Raw genomic sequence first — 18,127 nt, forward strand, 5'->3', positions numbered from 1 at the left:
TCATTCGAAAACATAATGTTAACTTTCACTGCTTTATCACCTAAATAAATACATGTTCAGATCACAAATGCAGCTGACAGTACTATCTTGTTTCTGGTGGTATACATACTTTTTATGATACAGTATTTATGATAGTCATTATGGTATTGCTCTGAAGTGGCAAACAGATGGTCCAGTCTGTTTGTGGTGTATTATCAACACCTCTCTGTGTTTGTCCATGGCCATGCCACATTAATGTAAAGTAAGAGTTAGACAAATGTATTAAAGTGTCACTCCACAATGATACAATCATTTGCAATACAAAACAATAACACATTGTGGACCAAATAGAGTTTTTAGATACTGCAAAACAATCCTAATCAAACATGGTACAATATTTTCATTGGCGTTATCTATGATTCATGACATCATCTATGCATGATTGGAATCAGTTATAATACATTACATCATATGTATGCATTAAAACAAAGTAGCCTTCTCTGACACCAGGTAGCCTTGAGGTCAGAGCGTTGGCCCAGTAACTGAAAGGTCGCTGGCCCCACAATGATAGCAGTGAAATGACAGAAGAGGTGTCTACAGAGCATATAAAGAATGGAAGGCAAACATATAGAGGCATCATCCCTTCATTAACAATAGCATCCAGGGGAACATATCGGACCTGCCGTAACATTTTCTGTGGCCCTCAACGTTAATTCAGTTCACAAACAAAAGGTCTATTAATACACACTCTCACCTTGATTTTCTATGGTAAAACATTTCCCCACACAAGGCCACCATTAGGAGGTTCACATTAAAGACATGGCCTGTGTGGTGTAACATTGTTTTTCAACCTTTCTTGCAACAGTTAAACTAGCACATGAGATCGAGTTAGTGTCAGAGAAACACTAACAGACACAGCTGTATAAAGGGCATAGTATTTACTCAATAACATACAGTATAGAATTCACATGGACCTACCACAGGGCTCGGTCTTTGTTGCAGAAATACAAAGTTCTCACAGACTAAATGTAGTGTGAAAATGTCTTCTGTATCACATTTCCTCTTTTAGCCCTCATGCAAATCTAGTCTCAAGATCTCTTGTTCACGTGTGTGTGGTGTATCTTACTTCTTTGTTCTGTCTTATTTAATGCCTTATTGTTTATAACATATTCATGCATTTGTCTGTGAAATAAAGAAGTGAGATCAAGACTGTGTTCAAACACTTCCTTTTTCATTCCTGAAATACACAATCAATCTATAGCGTGTTTTTCTTAATAAACATCCTAGTCACACGATGTGGCAGGTTGATTTAGTTTGGAATCTGAGTTTTGGAATTGTACTGTATAGTGAATCCACAGTGGCCAACACATATCAAATCAAATGTATTTATATAGCCCTTCGTACATCAGCTGATATCTCAAAGTGCTTTACAGAAACCCAGCCTAAAACCCCAAACAGCAAGCTATGCAGGTGTAGAAGCACGGTGGCTAGGAAAAACTCCCTAGAAAGGCCAAAACCTAGGAAGAAACCTAGAGAGGAACCAGGCTATGTGGGGTGTCCAGTCCTCTTCTGGCTGAGCCGGGTGGAGATTATAATGTAACATGGCCAAGATGTTCAAATGTTCATAAATGACCAGCATGATCAAATAATAATAATCACAGGCAGAACAGTTGAAACTGGAGCAGCAGCAGGGCCAGGTGGACTGGGTACAGCATGGAGTCATCATGCCAGGTCGTCCTGATGCATGGTCCTAGGGCTCAGGTCCTCTGAGAGAGAGAAAGAAAGAGAGAACATACTTAAATTCACACAGGATGGGCCTCCCGAGTGACGCAGTGGTTAAGGGCGCTGTATTGCAGCGCCAGCTGTGCCACCAGAGACTCTGGGTTTGCGGCCAGGCTCTGTCGTAACCGGCCGCGACCAGGAGATCTGTTGGGCGAAGCACAATTGGCCTAGCGTCGTACGGGTTAGGGAAGGTTGCCAGGTGCACGGTGTTTCCTCCGACACATTGGTGCGGCTGACTTCCGGGTTGGATGACCGCTGTGTTAAGAAGCAGTGCGGCTTGGTTGTGTATCGGAGGACACTTGACTTTCAACCTTCGTCTCTCCCGAGCCCGTACGGTAGTTGTAGCGATGAGACAAGATAGTAGCTACTAAACAATTGGACACCACGAAATTGGGGAGAAAACGGGGAAAAATTCAAAATAAAGAAAAATAATACCAATAATTCACACAGGACACCAGATAGGACAGGAGAAGTACTCCAGATATAACAAACTGACCCTAGCCCCCAACACATAAACTACTGCAGCATAAATATTGGAGGCTGAGACAGGAGGGGTCAGGAGACACTGTGGCCCCATCCGATGATACCCCTCGGACAGGGCCAAACAGGAAGGATATAACCCCACCCACTTTGTCAAAGCACAGCCCCCACACCACTAGAGGGATATCTTCAACTAACCATCCTGAGACAAGGCCGAGTATAGCCCACAAAGATCTCCACCAGGGCACAACCCAAAGGGGGCGCCAACCCAGACAGAAAGATCACATCAGTGACTCAACCCACTCAAGTGACGCACCCCTCCCAGGAACGACATGAAAGAGCACCAGCAAGCCAGTGACTCAGCCCCTGTAATAGGGTTAGAGGCAGAGAATCCAAGTGGAAAGAGGGGAACCGGCCAGGCAGAGACAGCAAGGGTGGTTCTTAGCTCCAGAGCCTTTCCGTTCACCTTCACACTCCTGGGCCAGACTACACTCAATCATATGACCCACTGAAGAGATGAGTCTTCAGTAAAGACTTAAAGGTTGAGACCGAGTTTACCTCTCTCACATGGGTAGGCAGACCATTCCATAAAAATGGAGCTCTATAGGAGAAAGCCCTGCCTCCAGCTGTTTGCTTAGAAATTCTAGGGACAATTAGGAGGCCTGCGTCTTGTGACTGTAGCGTACGTGTAGGTATGTACGGCAGGACCAAATCAGAGAGGTAGGTAGGAGCAAGCCCATGTAACACTTTGTAGGTTAGCAGTAAAACCTTGAAATCAGCCCTTGCCTTGAAAGAAAGCCAGTGTAGGGAGGCTAGCACTGGAAAAATAAGATTTATTTTTGGTTCTAGTCAGGATTCTAGCAGCCGTTATTAGCACTAACTGAAGTTCATTTAGTGCTTTATCCGGGTAGCCGGAAAGGAGAGCATTGCAGTAGTCTAACCTAGAAGTAACAAAAGCATGGATTAATTTTTCTGCATCATTTTTGGACAGAAGGTTTCTGATTTTTGCAATGTTACGTAGATGGAAAAAAGCTGTCCTTGAAACAGTCTTGATATGTTCGTCAAAAGAGAGATCATGGTCCAGAGTAACATCGAGGTCCTTCACAGTGTTATTTGAGACGACTGTACATCCATTAAGATTAATTGTCAGATTCAACAGAAGATCTTTGTTTCTTGGGACCTAGAATAAGCATATCTGTTTTGTCCCAGTTTAAAAGTAGAAAGTTTGCAGCCATCCACTTCCTTATGTCTGAAACACAGGCTTCTAGCGAGGGCAATTTTGGGGCTTCACGTGTGTCATTGAAATGTACAGCTGTGTGTCATCCACATAGCAGTGAAAGTTAACATTATGTTTTCAAATGACATCCCCAAGAGGTAAATTATATAGTGAAAACAATAGTGGTCCTAAAACGGAACCTTGAGGAACACCGAAATGTACAGTTGATTTGTCAGAGGACAAACCATTCACAGAGACAAACTGATATCTTTGACAGATAAGATCTAAACCAGGCCAGAACTTGTCCGTGTAGACCAATTTGGTTTCCAATCTCTCCAAAAGAATGTGGTGATCGATGGTATCAAAAGCAGCACTAAGATCTAGGAGCACCAGGTCAGATGCAGAGCCTCGGTCTGATGCGATTAAAAGGTCATTAACCACCTTCACAAGTGCAGTCTCAGTGCTATGATGGGGTCTAAAACCAGACTGAAGGATTTTGTATACATTGTTTGTCTTCAGGAAGCCTTTTCTAAAACAATTTGAGAGGAATGGAAGATTTGATATAGGCCGATTGTTTTTTATATTTTCTGGGTCAAGGTTTGGTTTTTTCAAGAGAGGCTTTATTACTGCAACTTTTAGTGAGTTTGGTACACATCTGGTGGAAAAATAGTTGTTTATTATGTTCAACATAGGAGGGCCAAGCTCAGGAAGCAGCTCTTTCAGTAGTTTAGTTGGAATAGGGTCCAGTATGCAGCTTGAAGGTTTAGAGGCCATGATCATTTTCATCATTGTGTCAAGAGATATATAGATATATAGAGTGTCTCTCTTGATCCTATGTCCTGGCAGAGTTGTGCAGACTCAGGACAACTGAGCTTTGAAGGGATACGCAGATTTAAAGAGGAGTTCGTAATTTGCTTTCTAATAATCATGATTTTTTCCTCAAAGAAGTTCATGAATTTATCACTGCTAAAGTGAAAGTCATCCTCTCTTGGGGAATGCTGCTTTTTAGTTAGCTTTGCGACAGTATCAAAAAGGAATTTCGGATTGTTCTTATTTTCGTCAATTAAGTTGGAAAAATAGGATGATCGAGCAGCATTAAGGGCTCTTCGATACTGCACGGTACTGTCTTTCCAAGCTAGTCAGAACACTTCCATTTTGGTGTGGCGCCATTTCCATTCCAATTTTCTGGAAGCTTGCTTCAGAGCTCGGGTATTTTCTGTGTACCAGGAAGCTCGTTTGTTATGAGAAATGTTTTTAGTGTTTAGGGGGTGCAACTGCATCTAGGGTATTGCGCAAGGTTAAATTCAGTTCCTCAGTTAGGTGGTTAACTGATTTTTGTCCTCTGGCGTCCTTGGCTAAACAGAGGGAGTCTGGAAGGACATCAAGGAATCTTTGTGTTGTCTGTGAATTTATAGCACGACTTTTGATGTTCCTTGGTTGGGGTCTGAGCAGATTATTTGTTGCAATTGCTAACGTAATAAAATGGTGGTCCGATAGTCCAGGATTATGAGGAAAAACATTAAGATCCACAACATTTATTCCATGGGACAAAACTAGGTCCAGATTATGACTGTGACAGTGAGAAGGTCCAGAGACATGTTGGACAAAACCCACTGAGTCGATGATGGCTCCGAAAGCCTTTTGGAGTGGGTCCTGGTCCTGGGGGACAGACGAGAGACAGAATAAAACTTAAATGAAGTGCTCAGCTAATTAATCAAATTTGTCAAAAATCAGATATATTTAGTTCTCCATGTTGTCTATATAAAAAAAATATCAAAGGGACGTAAAGGAACTTATTTTGTGGAATGACCCTAGAGGTCATGATGACAATTAAGATTATGATGCCATCAATCGTCATCATCATCATTATTAATATGATCATGAATTTTTTTGCATGATGTGTCTGCTAAAGCAAAACAAATAATGGCACAGATATAAGAATGAAAATGTGACCATACAGTAGCTTACCTGGACACCTGTTGATGTTGTTTCTGACGGTACAGGTGAGATCTCCTGACAGGCCTTTCTTCAGAGTGACGGTGTTTGTCTCTTCACCAGGAGAGGTCTCAGTGTCTCTCAGTATCTGTCCATCCAGAGTTCAGCTGTACTGTTACACTACCGTCCCCCGCAGAGGAGCAGGACACACTCATCTCTCCATGGGAATAACACTGGAGCTGTGGGGAATAAGGCAACTTCAGCAAACAGACAAAACAAATATCTACATTATGTATCAAATGACTGTATATTTCTTTGGAAGCTAATAGTCATATGTATTTTTGTTGTTGTTGAGATAGCCCTTTACCTTCAATGAACAGGTGTAGTCTTCTGGTGGCCAATGAACTTCCATTAGAATGAAATGTTTCTAAGAGGTATTCATCAGAATCCGTCCTGTGTTAGTCATCCTAAATGTCTCGTTCATGAAGAACTCTGATCTAGCTTTAATGGAGTCATGCATTCTCACTAAATAATTTAAAATGTTGACTGTGTCTGTAGCTTTATCATTGGGGTATTTTATAATAAGAATGTATATCCCCTGGTATCAGTCAGCTGGAGATAGACAGTACCTCCCAGAGCTCCATAACACTGACATCCACTCTCTCTAGCATCAGCGGAGGAGGTTAACATGCCTGAATTGTATTCTTTGGAATATAGTGCACGATGTGGAAGGTCTGCTAACGCATCGTGGAGTTGCATTATTTTCCGGAGAACGCACAGAGCCCTGAATTGATTATTCCTTTCATACCATGGCTATAAATTAACATATTTGCCTCTAGAATGTATTCATTTGCCAATAGAAAAGTCCCAAAAGCCACTGAAGTAGCTAGCAAGTATAGCTAGCTAAATAGCTACAGTACAGTAGTTGTCTTGGTAATAAAAAATATAAAAAATTGCTAGCTCAGCTAACCAAACCATCATTCTTGCTTACTATTATGAAAGTCGAATTCAACGATACCATTAAATGTTTTCAATTTTATGTTTGCTTTCAAAAGCAGCTAAAAAATAAAACATGTAAGAATGAGCTTCAAAGTCATTGAATTACACCAAGCAATTATACCGTGCGATATAGGGAAATAATGCACGCTCTAGAATGCAATTCAAGCCAATCAAAAATGAGTATTAAACAATGCAATGGTACAATTGTTTATAATCTAATTATCTGATTTTGAGGCTTGAACATGACAATAACATACATTTATAACTATTACAATCCTCTAAATGTATGAAGAGAGAAATAAAGCAAAAATGAGAAATGGACATTGAATTAAGGATCCGCCCCTTTATTTAAAATGTCACCTATGTCAGGACCCGGTTTCGAACCTGGGTCTCCGGAGTGAGAAACAGTCACTTACCCAACTGAGCCACGAATAGACAGCAGAACCCAGAAGATGAGGCAGACACAGCAGTATTTAAGACGGTGTATTTAATGAAGAAAAAATCCTAAAAATAAAAATGGCAAATCCAAAAGGTGGAAGGAAAAACACAAAAAGATCTAAAAAGAAACTCACCAAAACTAAACTAAAACAAAAAACAGAATACCACAAGAACGTTACCCGTCGACAAGAGCACACAGAACACTAGGGCAGGGTGCTAACATACAAACACAGAGCACAGAACTGAGGGAAACAAAGGGTTTAAATACAATCAGGGGAAACTGCAAACAATAATGGGGGTCAAGGGAAAAACACAGGGACAAAAAGCACAATGGGGACATCTACTGACAAACAACTGGAACAACCCTGGCCAAATCCTGACAACCTATACCCAAATCTAACTGCTTATGGCTCAGGACCTGGCGCAAGGACATGCATATTATTGATACCATTTGAAAGGAAACATTTGGAAGTTTGTGGAAATGTTAAATTAATGTAGGAGAATAACACATTAGATCTGGTGAAATATCTGGTAAAATCTGTATTTTTTTGTACCATCATCTTTGAAATGCAAGAGAAAGGCCATCATGTATTATTCCAGCCCAGGCGCAAATTAGGTTTTGGCCACTAGATGGCAGCAGTGTATGTGCAAATGTTAAGCTGATCAAAAAATTAAAATTAACATTAACATTATTTAGCTTCTCTGAAAAGAGAACTGCAAAACAAGGGTGATTTTTAGGCTATAATAACTGTCATGAGAAAAAGTCTTGTTTCAATATCCTCAGAAAAAGTATTAATGTAATTTAATACCAGTGCTGATTCATAGCTGCCAACAAAACAGAAAAACGATGAATAAAAAATAAGCTACTACCATAAAAATATTTATTAGAAGTTAATTAATGCACACACAGAAAACGAAGGAAATTGTTTAGGCTGTTTTGAAAAAGGAATGAGTATTTTGTCTCCATTCTAGTTACTTATCAATAACTACTCTCTGGAAGCCTACTAATGAGTCCTAAACCTCTATCTCCCCTCTGTTAGCAAGAATCACAGGTTTGGTCACCGCTTTCCTCATTCTGAAGGCTGAGGTCCTTAGTTCTGCATCTGAAATGTGAGATGAGGTAAATCAGTGGTGTGATGACACAGTAAGTCAGATCCTAAGTAGTGGTGACACACATATGTGCTCTACTGTGGCCTCATTGATAGTAACTATGGTAACATTATAGGTGGGGTGCTTGCTGTGTTCTAACCTGTGGTGCTGGACTTCTCCTTCTCCTCTGAATACAGCAGGCTACCAGCGTCACTGCTAGGAGGAGACCAACAGCTGAACCTGACCCCAAGATGAGCACCATGGGTAAACCTGGTCCTACATAGAGGAGCGTTAACATGGTGGAGAGGTGATGAGCATATTAATGAATAGTAATAAACACAACACAACATACTGACTGTACAAAACATTAAGAACACCTTCCCAATATTGAGTTGCAACCCCCCTTCTGCCCTCAGAAGAGCCTCAATTTGTCGGGGCATGGACTCTATACGGTGTCGAAAGTGTTCCACAGGGATGCTGGCCCATGTTGACTCCAATGTTTCCCACAGTTGTGAAAAGTTGGCTGGATATCCTTTGAGTGGTGGACCATTCTTGATAAACACTAAACTGTTGAGCCTGAAAAACCTAGCAGGATTGCAGTTCTTGACACAAATTGGTGCGCCTGGCACCTAATACCATACCAAAGACACTTAAATGTTTTGTCTTGTCTGTTCACCCTCTGAATGGCACACATACACAATCCATGTCTCAATTGTCTCAAGACAATCCTTCTTTAACCTGTCTCCTCACCTTCATCTACACTGATTGAAGTGGGCTTAACAAGTGACATCAATAAGGGACTGTAGCTTCACCTGGATTCACCTGGTCAGTCTTTGTCATGGAAATAGGTGTTCCTAGTGTTTGTACTCTCAGTGTAGATGTATATCCAGGTACGTGAACAAATAGGGCTGTGCCCTCTTATAAAAAAAGTGCCCTAGCAGCATAGTGGCATTTTGTCAAATGTAATAGTCATTGAAAGAAATATTTTCAGTCTCTTTGTCATGTCTTGTTATGTCTGTTCCTGTCCTTTCTCTTCACTCTGTCTCTCTCTGCTGGTCTTTTTAGGTTACCTTCTCTGTCTCTCATTCTTCAGCTGTTCTACATCTCCCCTAACTAGCTCATTCACTCTTTCACACCTGTTCTCTCTTCCCCCTCTGATTAGGTCTCTATTTCTCTCTCTGTTCCTGCTACTTTCAGTGTCTGATTCTTGTTTGTGTTTTTGATGCCAGAAGCAAGCTGTCGTCTCGTTTGCTTCCACCTTGTCCTATCCTGTCGGAGTCTGCCTGGCAGGTGCATCCTGCACTATACTACGTTCTTTTTTTTGTTCCATTGTCAACGTTGGAAGAGGATTTATGCCATTCCTGTTTTTCATTAAAGAACTCTGTTTTCTGTTAAAACCGCTTTTGGGTCTTCACTCAAGTACATAACACTCTTTCTTTTCAAATGTTTTACTTTTAAATGTAACAAAGTGCACATCAAACTGGCTCATTTCATAAACTTGAATCTTGGAAAAGGTCCCCTCCCCTGCACTTCAGCCCCTCACCCACACTCCAGCCCCACATTTTCACTTGTCTGACTTCTGCATGCAGTGGACTCTGACTACGGACACTGGGAGGAGAGTGTGCATACTGGAAGGCTATGTTTGAGTTGGACCGGTAATGTGTAGCTCTTTGTTGGAGGTTCTGTTAGGGGCAGCGAAGGTGGCCATTGGACTGCTTGTTTGTATGAGGCAGATTTCAGCAGCAGCAGCAGAAAAAACTAAAATCAACTAAAAATGAGACACCATAGCCAATTAGCTGGTGTCATGACGTGGCCCTTTCTGGGTATAGATCGTGGCATCCCCCTCTCTCTCTCCTACACCCAAGTTCTGTTATCTCAGGTCGTAAATTCCTGGTGTAGACTCTCCCCCTGGCCATGCAGAAGAGACACAGAGAGAATAAAGGATTTCACATGGCGAACTCTTTCATCCCCAAAATTAGAATTTGATACAAAATGTCCACTTGTGAGAAGTTGGGAATGGTCTGTGGCTACTTAAGGGACGGGTATGATGAGTGTGTTTCATTTGGTGACCTCAGAGAGGACAGGAAACACACATAGCTATATCTCTGAAAGTGTACATTTCTCAATAATGGGGTTTGCATCTAAGTCTAGTATTAAATGAATGAGTAAAGATGAAGTAATTTGTGAAATTATGTAATGTGATCTTAAATCTTTAGTGTGAAAGAATTGTATTCCCTTTAAAGTTTAACTAAGTCATTGGTCCGCCCCATGAGCACAGACATGATCTGGTGTCATGGAACAGCCCTTTTCTAACCCCCCACCCCCACCCCTGAGGATATCCTCTTCAGATCACAAAAACCTCAGTTTAAGCTAAGGTTGCAATTGTTGTTGAATTCCTAACCATACCACGTACCGGCTGTTTTCAGTCCACACCCACTTCCCTTTGTCCACCAAGCCGTCATATCGGCTTAGCCCACTAGGGAACCTCCCCTATCATTTCTCTGTAACCATATCTACTGTGTTTGTTTATTAATTTCTGTGATTATTAAGTTAATTAGTAAATCAATTATTAAGACAGTTGGTGTTTGGAGGATTAAAAGTAAAGGCTGGGTTCGTGCAGATAACCAACAATTTACAATGTTTTGAATGAGACTAATGTGTGGTAAAGAATCATTAATTAATTAGAAGTGTAACGGGATTCATCCTCCTCTGACGAGGAGTATGAGAGATCAGATCAATATGCAGCGTGGTACGTGTTCGTCATGTTTTAATTAACAAAATCACTGAACACGAAAGTACAAAATAACAAATAGAAAGACAGAAACGAAAACCGAAACAGTTCCATGTAGAACACAGACACAGAAAACAATCACCCATGAAATACTGGTGGGAAAAGAGTACCTAAGTATGATTCTCAATCAGAGACAACTAACGACACCTGCCTCTGATTGAGAACCATACCAGGCCAAACGCAAAATACAACATAGGAAAACAAACAGACTGCCCACCCCAACTCACGCCCTGACCATACTAAAACAAAGACAAAACAAAGGAACTAAGATCAGAACGTGACAAGACTAATTGATCAGATATTAAATTATCTGAAGTGTTATATTAGGAAAATTATAATTTTGTAATCTGAAGATTTTCCTTGGTGCACCGACTTCCTGGTTAATTACATATACATGATTAGTTTAATCACGTAATAATACAGAGAATTGATTTGATAAAATAACAGTCTTCACTTTAATGATTCCAAAGACACGACACTAGCTAGCAGAATTACATCATCATTCACGATGATCAGCTGATAGCCACTCTTTTCCTACTGTCAATAATGTTGTCCTCTTGACCAGTTACTAGGAGTTAATGTAACTTACAATCTGTGATGAGGCCATAATGAATTGGCCTATACATATTGACATTTGGAAACAGAGACAGTTGGTACAGTTTCCATTTCTATTTTTGAAACAGGCCCATATGGGCAGCCCTGTTTATAGCTGATGAGGACCCCCTGACTGAATTCAGGCCACCGTTACCAGACAACAACACCCACAGAGCACAACAACAGCACTCATCTACAGAAGGTGGTAACACAGAAGCACATATAGCATACTGACCACTTCCTTTTTGAGAATACAAGTATAGCATCCTAAACTGAAGGTCTAAATTTTTCTTAAACTCCTACTGGCTGTTTGCATTCAATGATTCCATGGCTTTTAAGCCCATTATACATACGGAGTCTATAGAAGTCTAAGGCCCCTTTTTTTCCACATTTTGTTAGTGGATTTTAAATTATTTAATTTTAATTTGTTTTACATTGATCTACACAAAATGATCCATAATGTCAAAGTGGAAAGAACATTTTACATAATTGTTTTTCATATTAATAAAAATGTAACTACAATAGTCATGGAATAAGTGTTCATCCCTTTTGTTTAGACAAGCCTAAGTTAGTTCAGAAGTCAAATGTGGCTTAACAAATCACATAAATTATATGGACTGAAACAATATGTTTTGACATGATTTTTGAAATACTACCCCTTTTGAATGTCACAATGAGGTCATTGGTGATTTGAAAACAGCTACTGAGTTGAAAAGCTGTTATGGTAGAAAACTGAGGCTAGATCAACAATATTGTAGTGACTCCACAATAATGACCTAAATGACAGAGTAAAAAGAACAATACAAATATTCAGAATTAAAATGTTCCAACAAGGCACTAATGTAATACTGAAAAAGACATGACAAAGGAATACCATTTTTAGCCTAAATGCAAAGCCTTTATGTTTGGTGCCGATCCAACACAACATATCACTGAGTAACTGCCTACTTATTTTCGGCAAAGACTGGGGAGTTTTTCAGGGTGAAAAGAAGTGAGATGGAGCAAAGCAGAGGTAAGATCCTTGAGGAAAACCTGCTTCAGGCTGCTTTACACCACACACTCGGGGAGGAATTCACATTTCAGCGGGACAATAACATACAACACCAAGCCAAATCTACACTGGAGTTGCTTACCAAGGAGACAGTGAATGTTCCTGAGTGGCCAAGTTATTAAATTTGTGACTTAAATCTGTTTGAAAATTGCTTTCCAGCTATGATCCCAGACACCTTTTGAAAAGAATAATGGGAAAATATTGCACAATACAGGTGTGCAAAGCTCTTAGAGACTTACTCAAGAAGAATCACAGCTGTCATCACTGCATGTTTATAACATGTATTGACTCAGGGAGTGAATACATATCTAATCAAGGTACTGTATATTGGTGTTTATTTTTTGTTAAAGGAATCATCCACCCCAAATCACTAATTGTGGGATTAACCGTGTTAAATAGTGTTAATAAATATATTCAGTTGAAGTGGGAAGTTTACATACACCTTAGCCAAATACATTTAAACTCAGTTTCACAATTCCGGACATTTTATCCTGATAAAAAAATTCCCTGTCTTAGGTCAGTTAGGATCACCACTTTATTTTAAGAATGTGAAATGTCAGAAAAACAGCAGAGATAATGATTTATTTCAGCTTTAATTTCTTTCATCACATTCCCAGTGGGTCAGAAGTTTACATACACTCAATTAGTATTTGGTAACGTTGCCTTTAAATTGTTTTACTTGGGTCAAATGTTTCGGGAAGCCTTCCACAAGCTTCCCACAATAAGTTGGGTGAATTTTGGCTCATTCCTCTTGATAGAGCTGATGTAACTGAGTCAGGTTTGTATGCATCCTTGCTCACACATGCTTTTTCAGTTCTGCCCACACATTTTCTATAGGATTGAGGTCAGGGCTTTGTGATGGCCACTCCAATACCTTGACTTTGTTGTCCTTAAGCCATTTTGCCACAACTTTAGAAGTATGCTTGGGGTCATCGTCCATTTGGAAGACGCATTTGCGACCAAGCTTTAACTTCCTGACTGATGTTTTGAGATGTTTCAATATATCCACATAATTTCACTTCCTCATCATGACATACATTTTGTGAAGTGCACCAGTCCCTTCTGCAGCAAAGCACCCCCACAACATGATGCTGCCACCCAGTGATTCACGGTTGGGATGGTGCTCTTTGGCTTGCAAGCATCCCCCTTCTTCCTCCAAACATAGCAGTGTTCATTATGGCCAAACAGTTCTATTTTTGTTTCATCAGACCAGCGGACATTTCTCCAAAAAGTACGATCTTTATCCCCATATGCAGTTACAATCAGTAGTCTGGCTTTTTTATGGCGGTTTTGGAGCAGTGGCTTCTTCCATGCTGAGCGGCCTTTCATGTTATGTCGACATAGGACTCGTTTTACTGTGGATATCGATACTTTTGTACCTGTTTCCTCCAACATCTTCACAAGGTCCTTTGATTTTGTTCTGGAATTGATTTGCACTTTTCGCACCAAAGTTTGTTCATCTCTAGGAGACAGAATGTGTCTCCTTCCTGAGCGGTATGACGGCTGCGTGGTCCCATGGTGTTTATACTTGATTACTATTGTTTGTACAGATGAAAGTGGTACCTTCAGGCAATTTTGAAATTGCTCCCAAGGATGAACCAGACTTGTGGAGGTCTCAATTGATTTTTCTGAGGTCTTGGCTGATTTCTTTTGATTTTCCCATGATGTCAAGCAAAGAGGCACTGATTTTGGTAGGCCTTGAAATATATCCACAGGTGCACCTCCAATAGACTCAAATGATGTCAATTACATTATCAGAAGCTTCTGAAGCAATGACATAAATTCTGGAATTTTCCAAGTTGTTTAAAGGCACAGTCAACTTAGTGTATGTAAACTTCTGAAATAATCTTTATGTTAACAATTGTTGGAAAAATTACTTGTGTCATGCACAAAGTAGATGTCCTAACCGACTTGCCAAAACTATGGTTTGTTAACAAGAAATTAGTGGAGTGGTTGAAAAATGAGTTTTAATGACTCCAACCTAAGTGTATGTAAACTTCAGACTTCAACTGTATGTTGTGTAGGTGAACAAATTCTTATGTCAATGTTGGTAGAAACATGTGGAAATAATTTGGGAAATCTGTTGCAACTCAAATCTACAACAAAGCCCACAATGCAATGCACTCTATTTCTTGGCTGGCTGGCTAGAAAAAAACATAGTTGCACACAATAATAAAGTCAATATCAGCATGTAAAGTAGCTATCTGCTTTGCTTTGTTAAAATCCCCAACTACAATAAATGCAGCCACAGGAGTTGTGGTTACCAGTTTGTAAAAGGTCCAATGTAGTTCCTAGAGGGCCATCGTGGTATCAGCTTGAGGGGGAATATAAATGGCTGTGACCTTAACCGAAGAATATTCTCATTGGAGGTAAAACGTTCGGCATTTGATTGTGAGCTATTCTAGGTTGGGTGAACAAAAGGACTTGAGTTTCTGTCTGTTATCACAATCACACCACAAGTAGATAATCATGAAACATACACCACTGCCTTTCTTCTACCATGGGGAGTTCTTTATTCCTGTCTGCGTGATGAACTGAGAACCCAGCTGGCTCTATGGATGGGGACAGTATATCCTGAGAGAGCCATGATTCCGTGAAATATATTATGTTACAGTCCCTGATGTCTCTCTGGAAAGAGATCTTCAGCCAGAGACAGAACATTAGCAAGTGATATACTCAGAAGTGGTGGATGGTGTGCACGCCTCCTGAATCGGATTATAAGTCCACTCTGAATACCTCTTCTCCACTGGCGGCGTCTTTGGAGAAGCCTCGGGGATAAGTTCAATTGTCCTGGGGGGAACAAAGGATCCAATTCGGGAAAGTCGTATTCCTGGTTGTAATGCTGTTGAGTTACCGCAACTCTGATATCCAAAAGTTATTTCTGGCAGTATGTAATAACACAAAAACAAATTCTGGGCAAATAATGAAAGAAATAACACACCAAAAAAATGAAATACTGCAAAGTTCCTTAGAAGCAGAGCTGCCATGTCTGTCTGCACCATCTTACTCTATATCAGCATGTGAAGTAGCTAGCTACTGTAGCATCGGCCAAACAAACTGCACTATCAATTTAGGACTCTCTCACTGAATTCAACTTGCTGCTCATCTCTGCCCAGAGTGAGAGCAGAGCATGTTTCTGTCCCAATTTTGAGGAGATGGGAAACTCCATTAGACTCGTATTAACGCTCATTGTGTATGGACCGTGCTGTGCATTCTGGGTGATTCTGAGAGCTTTCTCCAAGGAGTGAATGGGAGTCATTTGAGATAATTAACTTGTTCTCTGTAATATCGTATAGTTTTGGACATTACATACTTTCGAGGAAAATAGGCAGTTCTCAACTCATACCCTAACTTTGAGAAGGGATTGAGTGACGATTAGTTTAGCATCCGCATGACACAGCTTGACAACGTGAATGCGATGGGTTGACAGTCAGTTGGGTGGGACGTTTCTCCATTCATTGCACAATGGGTTTCCTATCACCTCCTTTCTGTAATATCTCTGTTTTCCAGACACACAGGATTCACTGCGACATGATACTTGAAGGAGAAACCGAGTTGAATCATTTGGGACACTGTTTAGATTGGGCACATCTAAACAAAATATATACTTTGTCATGCGATCTGGTTTTCTGGTAATTGTTTTAAAAGCGTTACGAAATGTGATAGTTTGTTATCCCCAATCTCCAGTGACGAGAATGATGTAGCTATGACGTGTTTCTAAACACTTACCTGACTTTCACAGACGGACCACTTAGAATTTATATCATGGGGACATTTGTTATTTTACCCACTGATAAAACAGAGGCTTTCACCAAATTGACAGGAGTTTCATGAGTTTTATTTCTGGGGGTGGATTCATTAAAGAAAATGTTTGAATTTGTTGTCCACTTTGACATTAGAGTATTATGTTTAGATCATTGGTAAACAAAACAAAAATACTATGCAATCCATTTTAATTCCACTTTGTAAACAATAAAATGTGCAGAAATCCAAGGGGGTTTAGACATTCTATAGGCACTTGTAAGCCAACATGAATGTGGATTTTTCAGTGTTGCCACATGTGCTGTCTCAGCATGTTGTAATTCAACTATGTTACTCAATTTGTTGCAATTTCCAGCCGTTTAAGGAAATTGTTACTAGGTCTAAGAAGTAGTACTTGTGACCTCTGCATAATGGAGTTATTGATGGTTTATCTGGCAGTATCATGGCTACTTTGATCTGCTGCACCTTATTACATTTGTTTTGTATTTGGTCATTTTAGTAGATAGGGGAGGATAAAATATAGATGAAAATAGCTTGTGTTATGATGTTACTTGCCTTCAATGTCCAGTTGTACTCGTCTGGTTCCCAGAAGTAACCCATTGGAATTGTAGATCTCCGCAAGGTATTGCCCAGAATCAGTCCTCTCCACATTGGTTAACCTTAAGGTCCCATTGTTGATAAAGAACTTTGATCTTTTTTCACTCGTTCCCCTAAAGGTCACCTTGTTTCTTTTCAGTGAGAATATCAGTGTGGGACCATCGATGAGGTTCTTTTTAAACAACAATTCACATCCACTCGCATTGGTCATCAGCTGGAGATTCAGAGTTCCATTCAGAACCACGGAACACTGGGATGAGTTATGAGTAGCATTACAGGTGGTCACCATGTCTGTGGCTGAGGAGAGAGAAGAGAGAGAGAGAGAGAGAGAGGGCAGAGACAGAGACAGAGACAGATAGACAGAGACAGAGAGAACTAATGATAATCACAATCTTGTCATTGGGATCTCAATGAAAGACATAATGCCCCCAAAATTGACGTCTCTTTAAATAATTTGTGGCAATAGTGGCACTCATCTAATGCATGATGCTGTATGTGCATTTGACTCAAAAACCATTCACATCTTTACAAAACAATGTAGACAATAGAAACCATGTAGCTGATGCAGAATAAGAGGATGAGAAGCATCTTACCATGAGACACTCCTGTTAACATCACCAACACTAGTCCAAACACCGCCTCCATGTCTCTTCACACAACAATCTTCTAAGTCCAGTTATATTAAAACATAAAATAGTCACAGTAACTGATCCTTAAAGCCAGAAATGCATTGCCTTTTGATTAACCTAGTTGTCAAACAAGTAGTGAGGTTGTTGATTCAGGAAACCAAGTGATGGTGTTGCCTCTGTCAGGAGGGGAGGTTCTTAACATGGATCACATCGCACTTCTACATCCCATGGTGTCTGGCTTCTGCCTCTGCATTGCTTGCTGTTTGGGGTTTTAGGCTGGGTTTCTGTATAGCACTTTGTGACATCTGCTGATGTAAAAAGTGCTTTATAAATAAATGTGATTGATTGGCATGCAATGTCATACTGCTCTGAAAAATAGAGGCACCTACACAACTGAAAGGGGAAAACATATTTTGCACACAGTCTATAGAAACAACTTGATCAGATGTTATATGTTTTTATAGTACTATTGTGCGTCCTTTATTTTGCTGTGTTTATTTGAGCTCAGCATTGTAGGTGGCCTGTGTCAGTTACAAACCATTATGATCAGAATCAGAATCACCTTCATTCACCAAGTATATTTACACATGCTCAGAGTTGTACTTGGTGATATGGTGGTGCTAGCGATAGATAACATAATCCGTTTTACTTCGTGATATGGTGCTGCTAGCGATAGACAACATACCCAGTTTTACTTGGTGATATGGTGCTGCTAGCGATAGACAACATAATTAGTTTTACTTGGTGATATGGTGCAATGTCCCTCAGTAATCACATTGATGTGT

At 40.2% G+C, this 18,127-nt stretch overlaps 1 protein-coding gene and 1 long non-coding RNA gene across 2 annotated transcripts; both read right to left on the bottom strand.

Annotated features, from left to right (window-relative positions):
• Positions 1-607: 607 nt before the first annotated feature.
• On the bottom strand, positions 608-7,104 carry LOC135545745 (uncharacterized). Its single transcript, XR_010456504.1, has 2 exons — positions 5,426-7,104; positions 608-5,116 (listed from the first exon to the last, which is right to left on the bottom strand). It is a non-coding gene; the product is annotated as an uncharacterized LOC135545745 (long non-coding RNA).
• A 592-nt stretch (positions 7,105-7,696) lies between these two features.
• Positions 7,697-17,523, bottom strand: si:zfos-741a10.3 (uncharacterized protein LOC796591 homolog). The gene is made up of 4 exons (XM_064973577.1): positions 17,307-17,523; positions 16,672-17,010; positions 8,079-8,194; positions 7,697-7,932 (listed from the first exon to the last, which is right to left on the bottom strand). Exons 1-4 carry the CDS (start codon positions 17,356-17,358, stop codon positions 7,921-7,923), a joined length of 519 nt encoding a protein of 172 aa, XP_064829649.1. The 5' UTR covers positions 17,359-17,523; the 3' UTR covers positions 7,697-7,920.
• Positions 17,524-18,127: the final 604 nt, after the last annotated feature.

This window comes from Oncorhynchus masou, chromosome 9 (assembly GCF_036934945.1).
Source record: "Oncorhynchus masou masou isolate Uvic2021 chromosome 9, UVic_Omas_1.1, whole genome shotgun sequence".
Taxonomy (NCBI): Eukaryota; Metazoa; Chordata; class Actinopteri; order Salmoniformes; family Salmonidae; genus Oncorhynchus; species Oncorhynchus masou.

Bases quoted from the DNA above. Each gene is read 5' to 3' on its own strand.
- si:zfos-741a10.3 (XM_064973577.1), bottom strand. From the start codon at position 17,358: ATGGAGGCGGTGTTTGGACTAGTGTTGGTGATGTTAACAGGAGTGTCT. The intron at 17,011-17,306 runs GTAAGATGCTTC...CTCTCTCCTCAG, and splicing joins GTTAACAGGAGTGTCTCATG to CCACAGACATGGTGACCACC. The intron at 8,195-16,671 runs GCAAGTAACATC...TCCTCTATGTAG, and splicing joins AGTACAACTGGACATTGAAG to GACCAGGTTTACCCATGGTG.